The 15,132-nt window shown below is 41.0% G+C and overlaps 1 protein-coding gene across 2 annotated transcripts; it reads right to left on the reverse strand.

Annotated features, from left to right (window-relative positions):
• Position 1: 1 nt before the first annotated feature.
• On the reverse strand, positions 2–14,832 carry rab31 (RAB31, member RAS oncogene family). 2 transcript variants are annotated; one of them, XM_086153380.1, is made up of 7 exons: positions 14,533–14,832; positions 13,027–13,106; positions 10,972–11,053; positions 9,149–9,220; positions 8,436–8,542; positions 6,750–6,859; positions 2–3,730 (listed from the first exon to the last, which is right to left on the reverse strand). In XM_086153380.1, the coding sequence occupies exons 1-7, from the start codon at positions 14,566–14,568 to the stop codon at positions 3,633–3,635; spliced, it is 585 nt and encodes a 194-aa protein (XP_086009506.1). In that variant the 5' UTR covers positions 14,569–14,832; the 3' UTR covers positions 2–3,632. The 2 variants fall into 2 exon arrangements, with proteins under 2 accessions (XP_086009506.1, XP_086009507.1); XM_086153381.1 differs by lacking the exons at positions 2–3,730; positions 6,750–6,859 and adding an exon at positions 6,887–7,865.
• Between the last annotated feature and the right edge of the window lie 300 nt (positions 14,833–15,132).

A 15,132-nucleotide genomic window follows, 5' to 3' on the forward strand; every position in this document is an offset into this window, starting at 1 on the left:
CTTTACACTTAAAAAGGATGCAAAAAAATATTTTATTCATTTTGACACTAAACTTTAAACAACATGTAAAACACAAATTCAAATAACTTTAATGACTAAAAGGCATGCAAACACTAGTTTCAAGAAATGCACCGTTTAACTTAAAAGGGCATGCAAAAACTGATTTAAAATATAAACACATTTTAACTTTTAACTTATAATGCACATTTTAACATTCCACTTGTTAATGCATTAGAAAACTAATTGAAAGACATGCAATTAATATTTAACCTAAAAAGGCATGACCATACTGCAATTAAAAATGTACATGTTGATATTCAACCTCCAAAAAACATGCAGAAACTAATTAAGAGAAATGCAAATATTAACATTGAATTAAATGGGCAAATAAAAATTGCATTGTAATGTACAATGTAATAATCATTATATTAAGAATGTGTAATACACTGTAGATATAAAGTTCATATTGTATATATTCTGGCTGATAATGTCAATATTTTGCACATTCATCATTGTAAAAATCGATAACAGAAATTCATGGATGTCCACTGTTTTATTGTTTTTGTTTTATATTCTGCATTACCGTCACCCCCTGCTTTTAACACTGAATTTCCACATTGTGGGAATAAAAAGGATGTATAGAAATTTCATTTTTTAGCTCGAAAATAAATGCAAAACCGAATTTAAAGAAATGCACAATTTTAAATTAAACTTAAAAAGTCATGTAAAAACTTGTTTTAGGTATTCTGACATATAACCGAAACCGCATGCAAAAACTGCATTTTAAAAGACAAATGCACATTTCAATATTGTTATTTCAACAAATGTCAAATAACTGCCTTCTCAAATGTAAAATATTCTTCCTTAATTCGTGTATAGATTATTGATAACTTTATCCCATCAAAGTGCATAACGTGGATACAAACACTATTCTGACAGACTCAGGATCAATAATTGAGGGGTTTTGAATAATTTGATGATTGTATGTTTATTCACGACATATAAATCCAATACGTTTACAGCACATATTTATCAGTATTTGTGTATGTTTTATATATTTATGTCATAGATTTTTGAGAAAAAATGCCACAGGCAAAAACACAACGTAAGAGAACCTAGAAAAGGTACACAGAAACCATCCAAATATCAGGAAGACCAACAACCTGAGGGAGTACTTCTCCTTTCTGCAGGAAAACTACTCTATTCACATGTTACTGTTGGAAAAAAAAAAAAAAAATGCAAAAAATGAAAGACTAATTTTCCCAAAAAGAAATATTCATGGGCTGCAGTTTCTTGGATCAGCTGCTGCTCACTTGAAATATCGTCCATGTTCTTTTAAATAAATGCAGACATGAGTACATGTTTTCCCCCCTGGTGCTTCACCCAACGGGGAAATGTTGAATTTATACAGTATTTTTTCAATCATCTCTGTGAGAACAAGAGATGTGCTGTTATTTTAAATCAACTTGCCTTTCGTTATTGAATTTAATCAACATGATTGCATTGAAATTGACCCAAACTATTTTTTTTTGGGGGGGGGGGTTGCGAGAATGATGGAATAAAAAGACGTGTCTTAACTGATGTTTGCAGTGACACAAATTATATACATATAAATATGAGCGAGTATGATTAGGAAGTAGTGAGAGGCATCTTGGTATTTCAAAGGGTGCATTTGTTCGGTTTTAAATATTAATAGCTGCTGCACTCTCTCCCAGACAATGGGGAAATCCATTTTCACAGCTGGAAGTGTGTGGACTGGAGGAGATGCCAATGCACAGGATGTAATTACTCCTCCTTTTTTTAAAACAGTTTTTTGAAGACGTTTGAAGAAAATGTCATATTTCCATAGTTGACCCAACTGCTGTTTTCAAGTGTTTTAAAGCTAAATTGGGCATTTTAAAACCCAGGGAAAGTCAAAGCGGGTACTCAGATAGCACATTTTTTTTCATTGTGATCTTTCCGGGATGTTCCGCCAAATTTCCATTCGTCCAGATGGGAAAAGAAACACGAGACAGCGTTTCTGAATTATTACTCGTTTATTACATTGATTAATATAGAAAAGTTACGTTGTCCTGCAGAGGTTACATGATTTACATTACAATGAAGGCTGCAGGTATTTTACAATGTAAAATAGTGTTATGCAGAATTATTTAGATGTTTAATGCATCACTATAAGGAAAAAAAACGCACCTCGTCACACGCTTGAGAAGGAAACGTTAAAAAGGCACATGATGTGTAATTTGAGACTAAGAAAACAGAACAAATGGTGGTAACGACACGGTCTACAGCGTTGTGGTGTTCAAACGAAGTCGCTATCGTTTCTCCGATGTGACACAACATCCTAAGATATCTTTATCCCGATCCATGTTGTTAAAAAGATCCGTTTTACTGTCAAAACTGAAAGCTCCAGGGGTCGAACTGCTCAGGAAGCCGCGCTACCAACTTTTTTTTTTTTTTTAATCGCTTGCTACACTCATGAAATACAGTATTTGATCATTTATCGCAGAAAAGGCAACGTCATATGAATAGTGAATTGGCTGTGTACAGGAAAGCTGTCATACATCTGCAACGAATACTAGCATGGAATGACTCATTCATTCATTTATTTATCTATGCCACTTATCGGGGTGTCAGATCCTTCCAGCTGTGTTTGGGCGAGAGTCGGGGTTCATCATGGACCGGTCGTGGGGCCGCGGACAGAGACGTCCATTTACTCTCACTCACATAATTACATGAATTCCATCACTGGAAATCGTCTAAACCCTTTTCTCAGAGACATGGAAAGACAAAAACTCGCAAATCCCCATCATGAAACCATAACTGTTTTTTTTCAGCGTGTATTTTTGTTAACGCTACAGTGGAAACAATCTTCGTCATGGTGATGGAGTCTCAGCAGCAGGTGTCCTACGGAGATTATAACTTAGGCTCTGAGCTATTTTATTCAAAAGATGTTACAGTTAAACCTATTTACAGCAAATGCACGTGTATAAAAGAAAAAGTGGAATGTCAAACTGCTGCTTCTGCTACAGAACCAAATGCACTCAGGAGGTTTTGGATCTTGACTTCCTGGTGAAATTCTGTGCAGGGGCTACAGGTGGAACAAAGAAAATCCACGAGGAGGAAAAAAAAAAAAAAAAAAAAAAAGAACAAAAATATTATTTCAAAAGTCCTTTACCGTGTGTGGCGGGAGAGCGGCAGCTCCTGACGGGTGAACCTGGTCCGGATAACCGAATCCCCAGATTCATAACACTGACCAGGGGCGCCGAAATGACTTGCTCTCAAAACCGGGACTGAACGGATGTACCTGACACCTCGGTGTGCCACTCGCGGGACACACACACTGACGCCTCTGCGCTTCTCGACAGCTAATACTACCATGTGATGAAAAGAAAAACATGTTAAAATGGCCGCCGACACAACGGATGATAATACTTTCAGGTGTTTCTGTTTCCGTGCGGCCGTTGAATGGCGCAACTTGGCTGACCTCGGTCCACGGTGTTGTCGCTCCCCAAGGAGGACACTGTGTGCATTGTGGACGGGCGCTGGGGGTTGGGGTTCGGGGTGGGGGGGAGAGAAGGGGGGGGGGGGGTCGCAGCTGCTGGAGGAAGCCGTCGCCTCGGCCGCCGTGGCTACTAGCAGCATTTCCTGATGGTCGGGGGCGGCTGCCGGGTGAGTTTGAAGGACTCGTTGCTCTCCACTTCGGGATTTTCCAAGGGCGGAATCTGTTTACCTTCAATACAGCGACGGGTCAGTAACAGCGTCGCCATGACGAAAAGCAAACATTCATTCATTCACTGGGTACAGCACACCGCTTATCTTGCGCTAAAGGGTGTGGCGGGGCTGGAGACAACCCCGGCGGTCATTGAGCGAGAGGTAGTGCTCAACCTGGATCCATCACAGAGCCATACAAACGTTCACAAAAATATATATACACACCATCATTTCCAGACTATTGAGAGCGCCTGAATAGAAGCCGCACCAGCCAAAAATAACAAAATAAATCTATGCGTACACGTATAGGCAGCGCTTGTCTAGAAGCCGCAGGTGTCCATGTTGTAACATGAGATATTTACACAGAGACATTTTTTTTTTTTTTACTTTAAATTCATACTGGTCTTCTTCTCCTTTGGGCTTCTCCCTTCAGGGGTCGCCACAGCAAAACAACCTTTTCCGTCTAACCAACTAATTTCATATGCACGGCTGATGAAAAAGATTAATAATAGATAAGACAAGGAAATGTCCATCCATCCATCCATCCATCCATTTTCTATCACAGCTTTGTCCTACTCCAGGTGATCACTATCTTGGTTTTCTTCCTGAGCACTAAAACCATTAAAGTCGTCCTGTTTGACATCGGAATTGAACGGCCTCAGAATCTCGTGGTGATTTCATCAGTCCGATGTGATGAGGCTAAATGTTTTGGAGGTGTGAAGTTCTTTAGCCCCCCCCCAAAAATCCAGAAATTTTCAGCATCATTGGTTCAGCCGCGTGAGGAAACAGTCAGGGCTTACAGTCCGGAAATGACGGTACAAACACCTACTCCCTCTCTCCTTCATAGGTCATATAGAGGAATTCAACCCGTCACTCGTTTGGGCAATTTGGGTCTCCAATTAACCTTCTGCATGTTTTTTTTTTTTGTTTTTTGGATTGTGGGAGGAAACCAATGCAGGAGAACATGAAGACTCCACACAGAATGGACCCCCTGTCAGAATCAAACCAGGGACCGTCTTCCTGTGGGGAGGGAAGTGCTAACCGCTTTGTGAAAAGAAAGCTGGTGTTTGAGGTGCAAATGAAAGATGCTCCTGGGCAGGGAGGGGATATTTTGGGAAAAAAATAAATGAATTAACAGCACTTAAAAAAAGCACTGAAACCAAACAAATAACAATGAGCTAATGGTATGATTGATGTTGATTCAAAAGAAAAAAGTCATTTTCACATATCAGGCATCTGTAATTAACGATTGTCTGCAAATTAATGACTGATTTTAACATAATTTCTTGCTCATTTTCAGGTAACATCTTGCTGTTACTTGGATATTCTTGAACACTTTCGGCTCACCAGTTTCTACTCGGATTCATGCAGGTTTTGTCTCCTCCTTTCACCTTGCTGACATGGGTGGATTTTCACGATGATTTTTAAGTGTCAGCTTGCTGGTTCTTAAAGGGCACTGATTGCCAGTTCAGTTAAGACTTTTTTATTGTCATTATGTAAACATAACATTTTCAGCAAAAATCACAACACTCCGCCTAGTTTGTGAAGTCTCTGGTCATCCAGGTCATGCTTTATCATCTAAATCTTGTGTTTGCGGCTACTTGACTCAGATTTTCTCCTTGAAGATGTCTTACCTCCCATTCAAGAGGCTTCTTCAGATCTACAGACCGCCGCCGTCAACTGCTTCTGCTTTCTGACACGGAACCCTGATCTCAGAAGTGAACTGCAAGCTCTGCACTGCCGTCTAGTGGTTGGATTGCTAAAACGATCACCGCAGCGTAAAGGAAGCACCGGGCGTATGCGAGCAGCGACGCTGAACATCTGACAGGAACGTTCATAACGTGAGCATAAATGAGCCTTCAGATGGTCAAAGGAACTCGCCTGAGTTGGTCAACGCCCACGGAATTTGTACCTTTCTTTCCCAAACAAGGCACGTGCAACGACTGAACCTGGACCGTCTTCAATGGGTGGCAGTGCGGGAGGGTGAAGGACAAACTGGGAGCTATCCTGGACAATCCTTCCCAATTTTTAACGTATAATAAATTAAATATGTCTTCCTTTTCATGCGACCACTGGTGCTGCATGGATTTGTTCAAAGTGCCGCTTTATATTTGACCGTTTCATCGATGCAATTTTATCACTGCATATTAGACATACTGCAGATCCAAATAAATGCAAAGTCCTCTGTCCACGCAGCCTGGAATGTACGGTAATCATCTTTTTTTTGATTTTCTTCATCTTTTCCGTTACAAGAGTTGAAGCGGATAAACCATCTGATAAAATTAATTTCTTCACCTTTACAATGACCCGGACATGCTCGGAAGCTATTGGTTCCCGACCCGACCAACGGGTGATCCGTGAAATTTATCTTCAAAAGTAATTTTTGTTTAATTTAAAATGACACAGTATTATGAAGAAATACTACAAGTGTTTTAAAATCCGTTGTCTATTTTATCCTTGTTGATCTCAGCCCTTCGCTTCTTGCTTTATTTTTGTTTATTTTTGTCATTACTGTTGTCGCTCTGTTGTTGCCATTCCGTTGTCCGCTCTTATCCTCGATGTTGTTGTTCTCTGCTGTCTATTTATTTGTGGATGTCTTTTGCTATCTCATTTATATTCACATCTATTGATACTATAACTGTTGTGCTGCTGTGACAAAATAATTCCTTCTGTTGGGATCAATAAAGGTTATCTTCTCATCCCCATTTCAGCGAATTGCAGCAACAACCCATTTATTAACATAACATACCCTGATCTCAGCCGAAACTCTCCACCGTCCTTCGACCTGAAGAAGCCTCTCGGATGAGAAGCGAGACATCTCGACTAATCCTTGCTCCGACAAGATTTGATAATGAGATGCATATTATTGTCATCTGCCTCTTCTGAGCTTTCCACCTCTGAGGACGTGTGAAACCAAAGACGTTGTGTCCTTGCCACTGTTAGTTGTCCTCACGGCTTTGTTTTCATGAGGCATTTCCCAATAAAAACAGCTAATTCTGACTCATATGATGGCGGCACATGAGGACAAGCAAACCTACTGATCTTCTGGAAGAGCTCCTCGACGTTGACGGCATTTCTGGCGCTGGTCTCGATGAAAATAGCTGCGATTGATTCGGCAAACTCCTTGGCTTCCTTCATTGGTACTTCCCTGCAGAGAGGAGGCATTCAGCGGGCGAAGTGGGTTGGAAGCTCGAAAGCGTCCCGCGGCAAATACAATTTGTCATCAAAGACTTCTCACTCGCTCCGTTGGATTGCTAGAAAGAACTACCAGATATGATAACCTGCGGAGGACAGGTTGGGCCCCTTTCTTTCTGAGCTGCAGTCAAACTTACATTTTCTTATTTTAAAACAACGAAAACCGAGCTAAAGTTAGGGCCGGTAATACAGTGAATATCATACCAACCAGGAGGCTCTGCTGTTCTTTTGATTTATACCCGGCGTTAAATGGATAAAGACAGTAACACTACGATAATTAAGTCAGAAGTGTCATGGGTCTTTTTTAAGATTTCTGAAATGCCCCATTGAGTTGTCCCAACAAAGGGCTGTATTGACTGCGATCTTTTGCAAACATCAGACGCTTTCATCGGCCTGCGACAGAAATATCTGTATCATTCACGTCCGCCATGTAAAAGCGGATACTGTCGACATGACCAGTCGCGTATAAATGTTGATCTGACCGGGCGTCCAAACGCCAACGTCCACACTGTGTGACGAGCTTTTGATTTAAATATTCAACAGATAAATCCTGTTTGTTCGCTTTCTTTCTTTCTTTTTGAACTCTCTGACATCCACACAGTGTCTTTCGGATGTTGAAATGTAAACTGGCGTCTCTGATGTCACACTGATATTGAATTCATGTCTTTATTGCTTTGAATTGAGGTAAAACAATGGGTTCAAGCAGGTTGGGATGGGTGGAGAAAAGTGTCAGGGGTACTATGCGTTAGAGGATTATCGGCCAGAAGGAAAGGAAAAGGTGGAGGAGACAGTGGTGAGACCAGCCATGCTGTATGGACTAAAATCAGTGACAATGACCAAAAGACAGGAGGCAGAGCTGGAGGTCACAGAGATGAAGATGTTGAGGTTCTCTTTGGGAGTGACCGTGAGGGATAGGATCAGGGATGAGTCCATCAGAGGGAAGGCACATGTTAGATGTTCTGGAAAAAAAGGTCAGAGAAGCCAGACTGAGATGGTTGGGTCATGTACAGAGGAAGGGTAGTGAATATATTGGTAGAGGATGCTGGAATTGGACTAAAGAGAGGATTATTGGACGGAGTGAGAGAGGATATGAAGGTTGTTGGTGTGGATAGAGAGAATAGGGTTAGATGGAGAAGGTTGATGTGCTGCGGAGACCCCTGAAGGGAAAAGCCCAAAGAAGAAGAAGTTGCTTTGAATTGCAGTGCGGAGCAGCTCTGTTTAGGACTATGCAGCATTAACATTTCAATAACACCCATACTGTATATGTTTTTCGCATTACCTTCATCTCTACCTACCACTCTCATCATAATTATCATTTCACAATTATTACCCACATTTCCTACGGTACAACTATTATTTCTATAACCATTCCCTGCACAAGACATTTATTCTACTTATTTGAATTTCTTGTATTCTAATGTTTATATCATACATAGAATTTGTTTATGTGCATCAATATTATCTAATATTATCTGATTCCCCCCCACATGGCTACAGCTTTGGAGGTCTGAAAGAGAACCACAGCCCACCTGATGTCTCCTAAGTCATTCTTATTCCCTGCTATGGCGACAACGATGTCTTCTGGACCGTGTTCCTTCAGCTCCTTCACCCATTTCTTCAGTGTCTGGAAAGAGTCCTGGTCAACAAAGCACACGGGGAGGGGGGAGGGGAGACTTTCCTCAGCACGGCGTTTCAGTCAGAGGAACATCGCGGTCACTTTGAGAGTATGCGCAACGCTTCCTGCAAGATGCGTCATATGTTCACTGCAGTAGACGGTGAGACGGGTTTCCATGAACAGGCCACAAAGGAATGTCCTTTTGCCGGCCGTGGAACTGCAGCATCCAGGGGTGGTGGAAAAGTAATTGCATTCTCAACCTGCCTGTGCGGCCTTACCAGGCCATTGCAGCGGGAGGGTTTTACACCGCCGCTGTTCCGCTGGTGCGTTTCCCGGTCATTTGCCCAAGTTCATAAATGCCACTGCTAATCAACTCTATTTTGTCACAGGGATTCACATTTACTCGGCTGAAGATGTAATGGTTAACTCTTCTTCTTGCATGTTTTTTTTAATGCTGTGTTGGACCCTTTTCACATAATTATTCAAGATGTTTTATTCAAGCTACTGCTAATTTTTGGGCACCTAACTTTCCTGCTAATCTTCCATGGTCTCTTGCACAAGGAACCCTGCAGTTCACGGCTTCCTGCAACTGTTTAGGGCTGGATAGGACGGAGGGGTGACTCTTACCAGTTTGGTGATGTCATACACGATGACAGCAGCGGCCGACCCTCTGTAGTACATGGGAGCTAATGAGTGAAACTGAAAAAAAAAAACACAAAATGACAAGTTAGCATGATCGCCTCCCTGCATAAACATCCCTTAAACTACGGATAAGCTAAAAGTGAACGCCCGTATGTACTACCTATCTCTTATTGTGTGAATAATCTGCGGAGTAGGGCTACAGGATATATCCGTACATCATAAATATTGACCCCACACGAGCAAGGAGGTCCGAAACTTTACTTTTACACAACATAAAATACACTGAAAATCCGATAGAGTAAATCAAGTTAGAAAAGATTGGTGATCGGAGAAATGAACAAACATATGAGGTCGAAAGAAAAAAAGAAAAAAGGAACACATCTCTGATTTCAAAAAAATTTCTTACAAGCTTTCATTAAGTTTTTTTTTCACATTTTTAAAATACCGTTAGTGGAAAATGACTGTAAATGTTTATTTCTATGTACTGCAGTCATCAGAAAGATGATAAGACTTCTGCTGCTGTCCTATTAGAGGCAAGACAAATAAGCTAATATTATTACGGAAAGACGAGTGGTCTAAGGGCTCCATCTTATTAGCAGCCACATGTCTAACATACCAATATTTCCGAAAATAAAACCTGCTCAGAACATTCACCGTAATGGCATAATGAGATTTTTTTTTTAACCAATAAAAAGCTGCTAGACTGCGATCCAAGAAGAACGTCGTATAAAAGAGGGGCGCTACAGGGGGAGGGCTAGAACAGAAAAACTTCCAGTGGCTTTTGGAAATGATGTATTTGGATGACTGGGTCTGGTCAGGAGGGCCTCCTGCAAATATGCATTGAAACCTGCAGCAGCCAAGTCTTCTCTCTGCATGAGAACATGATCTTGCTGCTGACCTGGGCGCCACAGCGCCGCTTTCCAGCAGGTACAGGAAGCACACGCTCTCATGACTGATGACAGCTCATTGGCCTTTGCTAGTACCCCTTTTCTGTACGTAGCAATGATGATGATGATGATGCAAAGTTGACTTCCTGTGGTGAAACGGGCCGTTTAGCCTGTTTCTGCACGGTTATTACAGTTAGCATTTATGTGGCAACAACAAAACTAGAAAGCTGGAGAGAAGCATTCATACATTTTGGATTATTTCCTTCCTTTTTTTCAGAGCTATTCAATTGATTTGAGGTGATTTTTTCCCCTCATTAATTTAAAGGACAATTTTTAAAGGGATCAGAAACAGAATACTTAATTGATCCCCCAGAGGAAATTGCTTTTTGTTGAAAGCAGCTCAAGTTGGGGACAATCAAAATAGAACACTATTTAACAAATAAAGAATAAAAATTGCGAATCATAAAAACAGAATAAAAAGAACAGTAAAGATCAAATGAAATAAATATAAATACAGTTAAAGGTATGTAAAACACACATAATGATCGCTAGGATACATGTACTAATATTTGGGTAAATTACTCCACACAGGAATCCTTGGAATATGCTTAAGGGTTTCATTTCCACAGACACAAGCAGACAAAAACAAAACTTGAACCGTCTATGTAGTTATAGCCTCAGCGAGACACACCATACAACCCTTTAATCAAATGAAACTGTGAAAATATGGCAGTCTTGTGACCTTTGACCTTATAGGATCATCCCATTTCACACCTAATAATAACTCTGTCATGAGGACCCTTGATTAAGTCACTGCTCGCTTTCCAAACGCAAGATGAAAATGGGATTTTTTTTATGTGATTCATAGAGTTATGTGCGCAAAATGAGGTCTAATTGTTGCTAAAAGAAGGATGGGCTCACCCTCTCTTGTCCTGCCGTGTCCCAAATCAGGAATTTGTGCAGCTCGTTCCCACATGGCACCGTCTTGGTCAGGAATGACGCTCTGTGGAGGACAATATTTCACAAGAGTGTCTCTGGGTCAACAGGAAAAAAAAAACAAAACATTAAAACAAAGGGAAAGAAAACAGACAAGCGTGAGACTGATAACTTGTCATCAGATCTTCCCGTCGCCATGGCTTCACAGACCATGGCTTGACCAGATGTTCGAGACTCCAGAAGCGGTAAAGATTAATTTTGTTCTGTCCAAAATAACCTACTTAAAAATAAACCATTTCCCCTCTGAGTTTCCCCACATGGTGCAAATTACTCACCGTAATTTCTGGACTATTGAGCGCACCTGATTATAAGCCGCAGCGGCTATAAATAACTCAATATATCTATGAGTACATATATAGGCCACACTTGTCTATAAGCTGCAGGTGTCCACGTTATGACATGAGATATTTACGCAGAAATCATTTTTTAAAAGTTTGATCAAATACAGTGCCTGTAACACGGCTGGTGAAAAAGATGAACTATAAATAACACAAGGAAATGTCCATCTATTTTCTATCCCTACTGTCCTACTCCAGCTGATCGCTATCGTGGTCTTCCTCCTGCGCATTGAAACCGTTAAAGTTGTCTTTTTCGGTGTCAGAATTGAACGGCCTCAGAATTTCACGGTCATTTCATCTGTCCAATGTGACAAGGCTAAATATTTTGGCGGCGTGAGACTCATTAGCCCCCAGCAAAAATTTCATAAATTAGCCACATCGTTGTTTAAGCTGCAGTGTGAAAAAAGTTGCAACTTATAGTCTGGAAATTGCGGTAATACTGTGAAACGTAGCAAGGAGGAAAAAAAAAAAGATAACCTCTGTAACAAGAAGTTCTCCTGTCTGCATCGTCTCATCAGCTTAGGTGTGTCTGTACACACACAGTACAAATAAACATTACATCACAATTTAAGGGTTGCTCTGACACTAAACTCCTCATATAACAGAAAGTTGAAGAGTTTCTGCATTAAAATGAGACCAGATTGAGAATCTAAGTGAAAATTAAATCAGGGTGAATCAAAAGCTGCGCTCACAAATCTAGTTAAGTGGTGACACGTGAAGGAAGGTGAAGGACAATATTGGGAGCAATTTTGGACAATCCGTCTCAACCACTGCACGACGAGCAGTTCATTCGGCCAGCGGATCGGCCCACTCTGAGGCAGAACCCAAAACTTCAGAAGCATCCTTGTGCCCACAACTCAGACCTGCCGGGGTCGCATCTGTACTTCTGGCCACGCCCTGCAGCTGTCGCTTTACTTTTGTCCTCACATTGCAGTTTAACTATTTTTATCCTTTTACTGTTGCTTTTGAAACATCTCTATTTATTGTGACTCTTATTGATACCTGTTCTCTGCCCTGTGACACCCGATGGGGATCAATAAAGTATAATCTTATCTTAAAATAACTGATTTGCGAAGAGCAAACACTCTGGCTTTTCCCTCCTCTGACCACAAGAGGACCTGCAAACAACCTTGAAAAATGCTTCTTTTCTGAATGGAGTTCCGAAGCAATCAGTCACAGTAATTTGCCCCTGTGTCACTCATATTTTCATTCGAATTTTTTTTTCCATTTTTGTTTTTCTCTTGATATTATTGATTTATGCTGGTAAAGTAGTTGCCAGCATAAGTAAAAATTAGATCCAGTACTGACCAAAATGGAATGAGCGTGATCTTGTGTGTGATTGTTCGAAGATTGGAAATTCTTGTGAAAATACTGGTGATATTTTACTTTTAGTTTTTGACTATTATGTCACACCACTAGAATAATTCCCATCATTTATTTTCCTTTTGCATGTTCAGATGATAAAAGTCTGCTATTTTAGATCTTGAGATCTGTAAAAAAAATTTCAAAGAGCAGGACTGAATCATTCTTCTGTGATTTGATGTCAGAAGATGTTGATGACCAGAGTCAGGGGGGAAATAGGGTATGATTGCATTATCTTGCCTCACATGTCTTTGGAGACTTTGCAGCGCAGTGGTCTTACCCTATGGTGGGACTGATGTTGTGGTCGAAGTGATCCTGGACGAATCTGCAAACGATACTGGATTTCCCGACCCCGGTGTCCTGGAAACAGAGTCGTCACATGCTGGTCACACCACACAACCGGAGGGTCAACACTGGCCCTGGGGGTCGTTCCCGGCACTTCCGATTGGCCGTCGGTCCATCAACTCTGTGACTCACTTCGCGTTTTTTAACAACATTTACAAGAGAGGTCATTCCTAAATAAGTGATCAATAAAACATGTTAAAAAGGAGAGAACTACTGACACAGGAAGTCTGCCAGATGTATCTGCATCAGTAAATATTAGCCAGTCGAATGATACGACAGATACAGGTATCTGATATGTGAAAAATAGAATCAGTTAAACATTCATATTTCCAATGACGATGCTGTTCAACTGATTTGTAGTTAAATGCAGGCTGTCTAGTTTAGCTAGTGATGACAGCTGACGTAGACATTGTTTTCTCGAAGCAGCGCTGTTAACTGACCAAAATTACATCTTGTCAATGTCATCTGCTCAACGAGACATCTTAATCACATTTTGAATTTGATATTTAAGTACAACCCCAGACTTTAAAATCCACTTTGACGTTAAACATGTCTAGTTCAGGAGCCTGTTGCTGATATTCATCAGTGTCATGGACTGAAAATCCTCTCTACTGTGACTACGTTTGTTGTTTTAATTCAAATGTGCACAATCAGGAAAACACTAACTGGAGGTTCTGCATAGTGGGAACTTTTCACTCTGATTTATTTTTTTCTTCTGCTGACTAAACTTCTACGCACAATATATCAAAGAATGCTGATCATTTGATTTGAAAATAAATCTGTGGGCTGAAAAACAAACAAGCAAACAGAAAATCCATTACAGGTCCGCTTTTAAAAATCCCAATTATCCAGGAAGTGACAACTCTTGCGGTAAACAAGAGGTAAATGAAATGTGACCTTTCACAGTAAGGTTAACCTAAACCGGGTCTGGGCGAGTACAGGGATGTGGAGGGGCCGGGACACGAAGGCCCGATGATTAGGATTTAGCTTTTTGGCGTTTACTTTTGAGGTCAAACTCGCAGTTTGCAGACATGACGTCTACCGACTGTCCAGGTCAGCATTTTATTCCGAGGGATCGCCGCCTTCCGTGAACGCACCACGAAATGTAGGATTTTTAGCTTCGCGGTGACGTCATGGGCGATATACTGTCAGTGATGTTATAAAACACTGTTTAAACGGGGTTTTGTGTATTTTAAGGGTTGTTTGAAGCAAGTAGCCGCTTTAAATATGTCAGTATGACCCACAAAACTATACTAACGGCAGCGCCCCACCGGTCGACCGTGTCTCAAAACGATATTTCTTCAGTTTCCTGTCAAAGAATAGCGGAGTTAAAACTAAATACCGTTAGCCGGAATCCGTTACAGGCGGAGTAAACAAGGTTAGCTAGCTTGTGTGAAAGTTACTCACCCCAAAAAAAGAGCAAGAAAAAAATGACACTTACCCCTAAAAGGCAAACTTTTAGCTCCCTTATTGCCATAGTAAGCGCCGAAAGTTTTTAAATCATGTTTTCTTTTCTTTCCCCCCGTCTCCCCTCAGTGCCTTTGTCTCTTCATGCTTGAATATTCTTTAAGGATGTGAGAAGAAGAAAAAAAAAAAGCCCAGCCCGAGACGGGCTTGCTGACCATCTACGCTCATCCAGCGACGAGACCGCAATGACACTTACTTCCGGTGGGCGCCTTCAAAATAAGAGACGCGGCTACCGGACCGTCTTAAAAGTTGCTTTATAGAAATGATTCGGGCGATTGGCGAGAAAGCGAAAACTAGAAAAAAATTTAAAAGAAACAGGAAATTGAAGTGTGTCATCTCTTGAATAGTTACAATCACCCGCCGTTGCAAATGGGAAAATAGCGGTGTGCTTTTATTGGCTAGTACATCCGGTCTTCGCGCTGCATAGCAGGGCGCTTTACCACTCGGAGACTGGTAATGACAAAAAGTGTGTTGGAATGTACCATCGTTTACTGAGACTCTGGCGCGGTTTCAGCCGGGATCAATTAACATTTGGCTTCTAAAACAATCAAAACGGACAATTAATTTACCGCCT

This window comes from Fistularia commersonii, chromosome 10, assembly GCF_037954325.1.
Source record: "Fistularia commersonii isolate RoL2024-O1a breed Wild chromosome 10, RoL_Fcom_v1.0, whole genome shotgun sequence".
Classification (NCBI taxonomy): domain Eukaryota; kingdom Metazoa; phylum Chordata; class Actinopteri; order Syngnathiformes; family Fistulariidae; genus Fistularia; species Fistularia commersonii.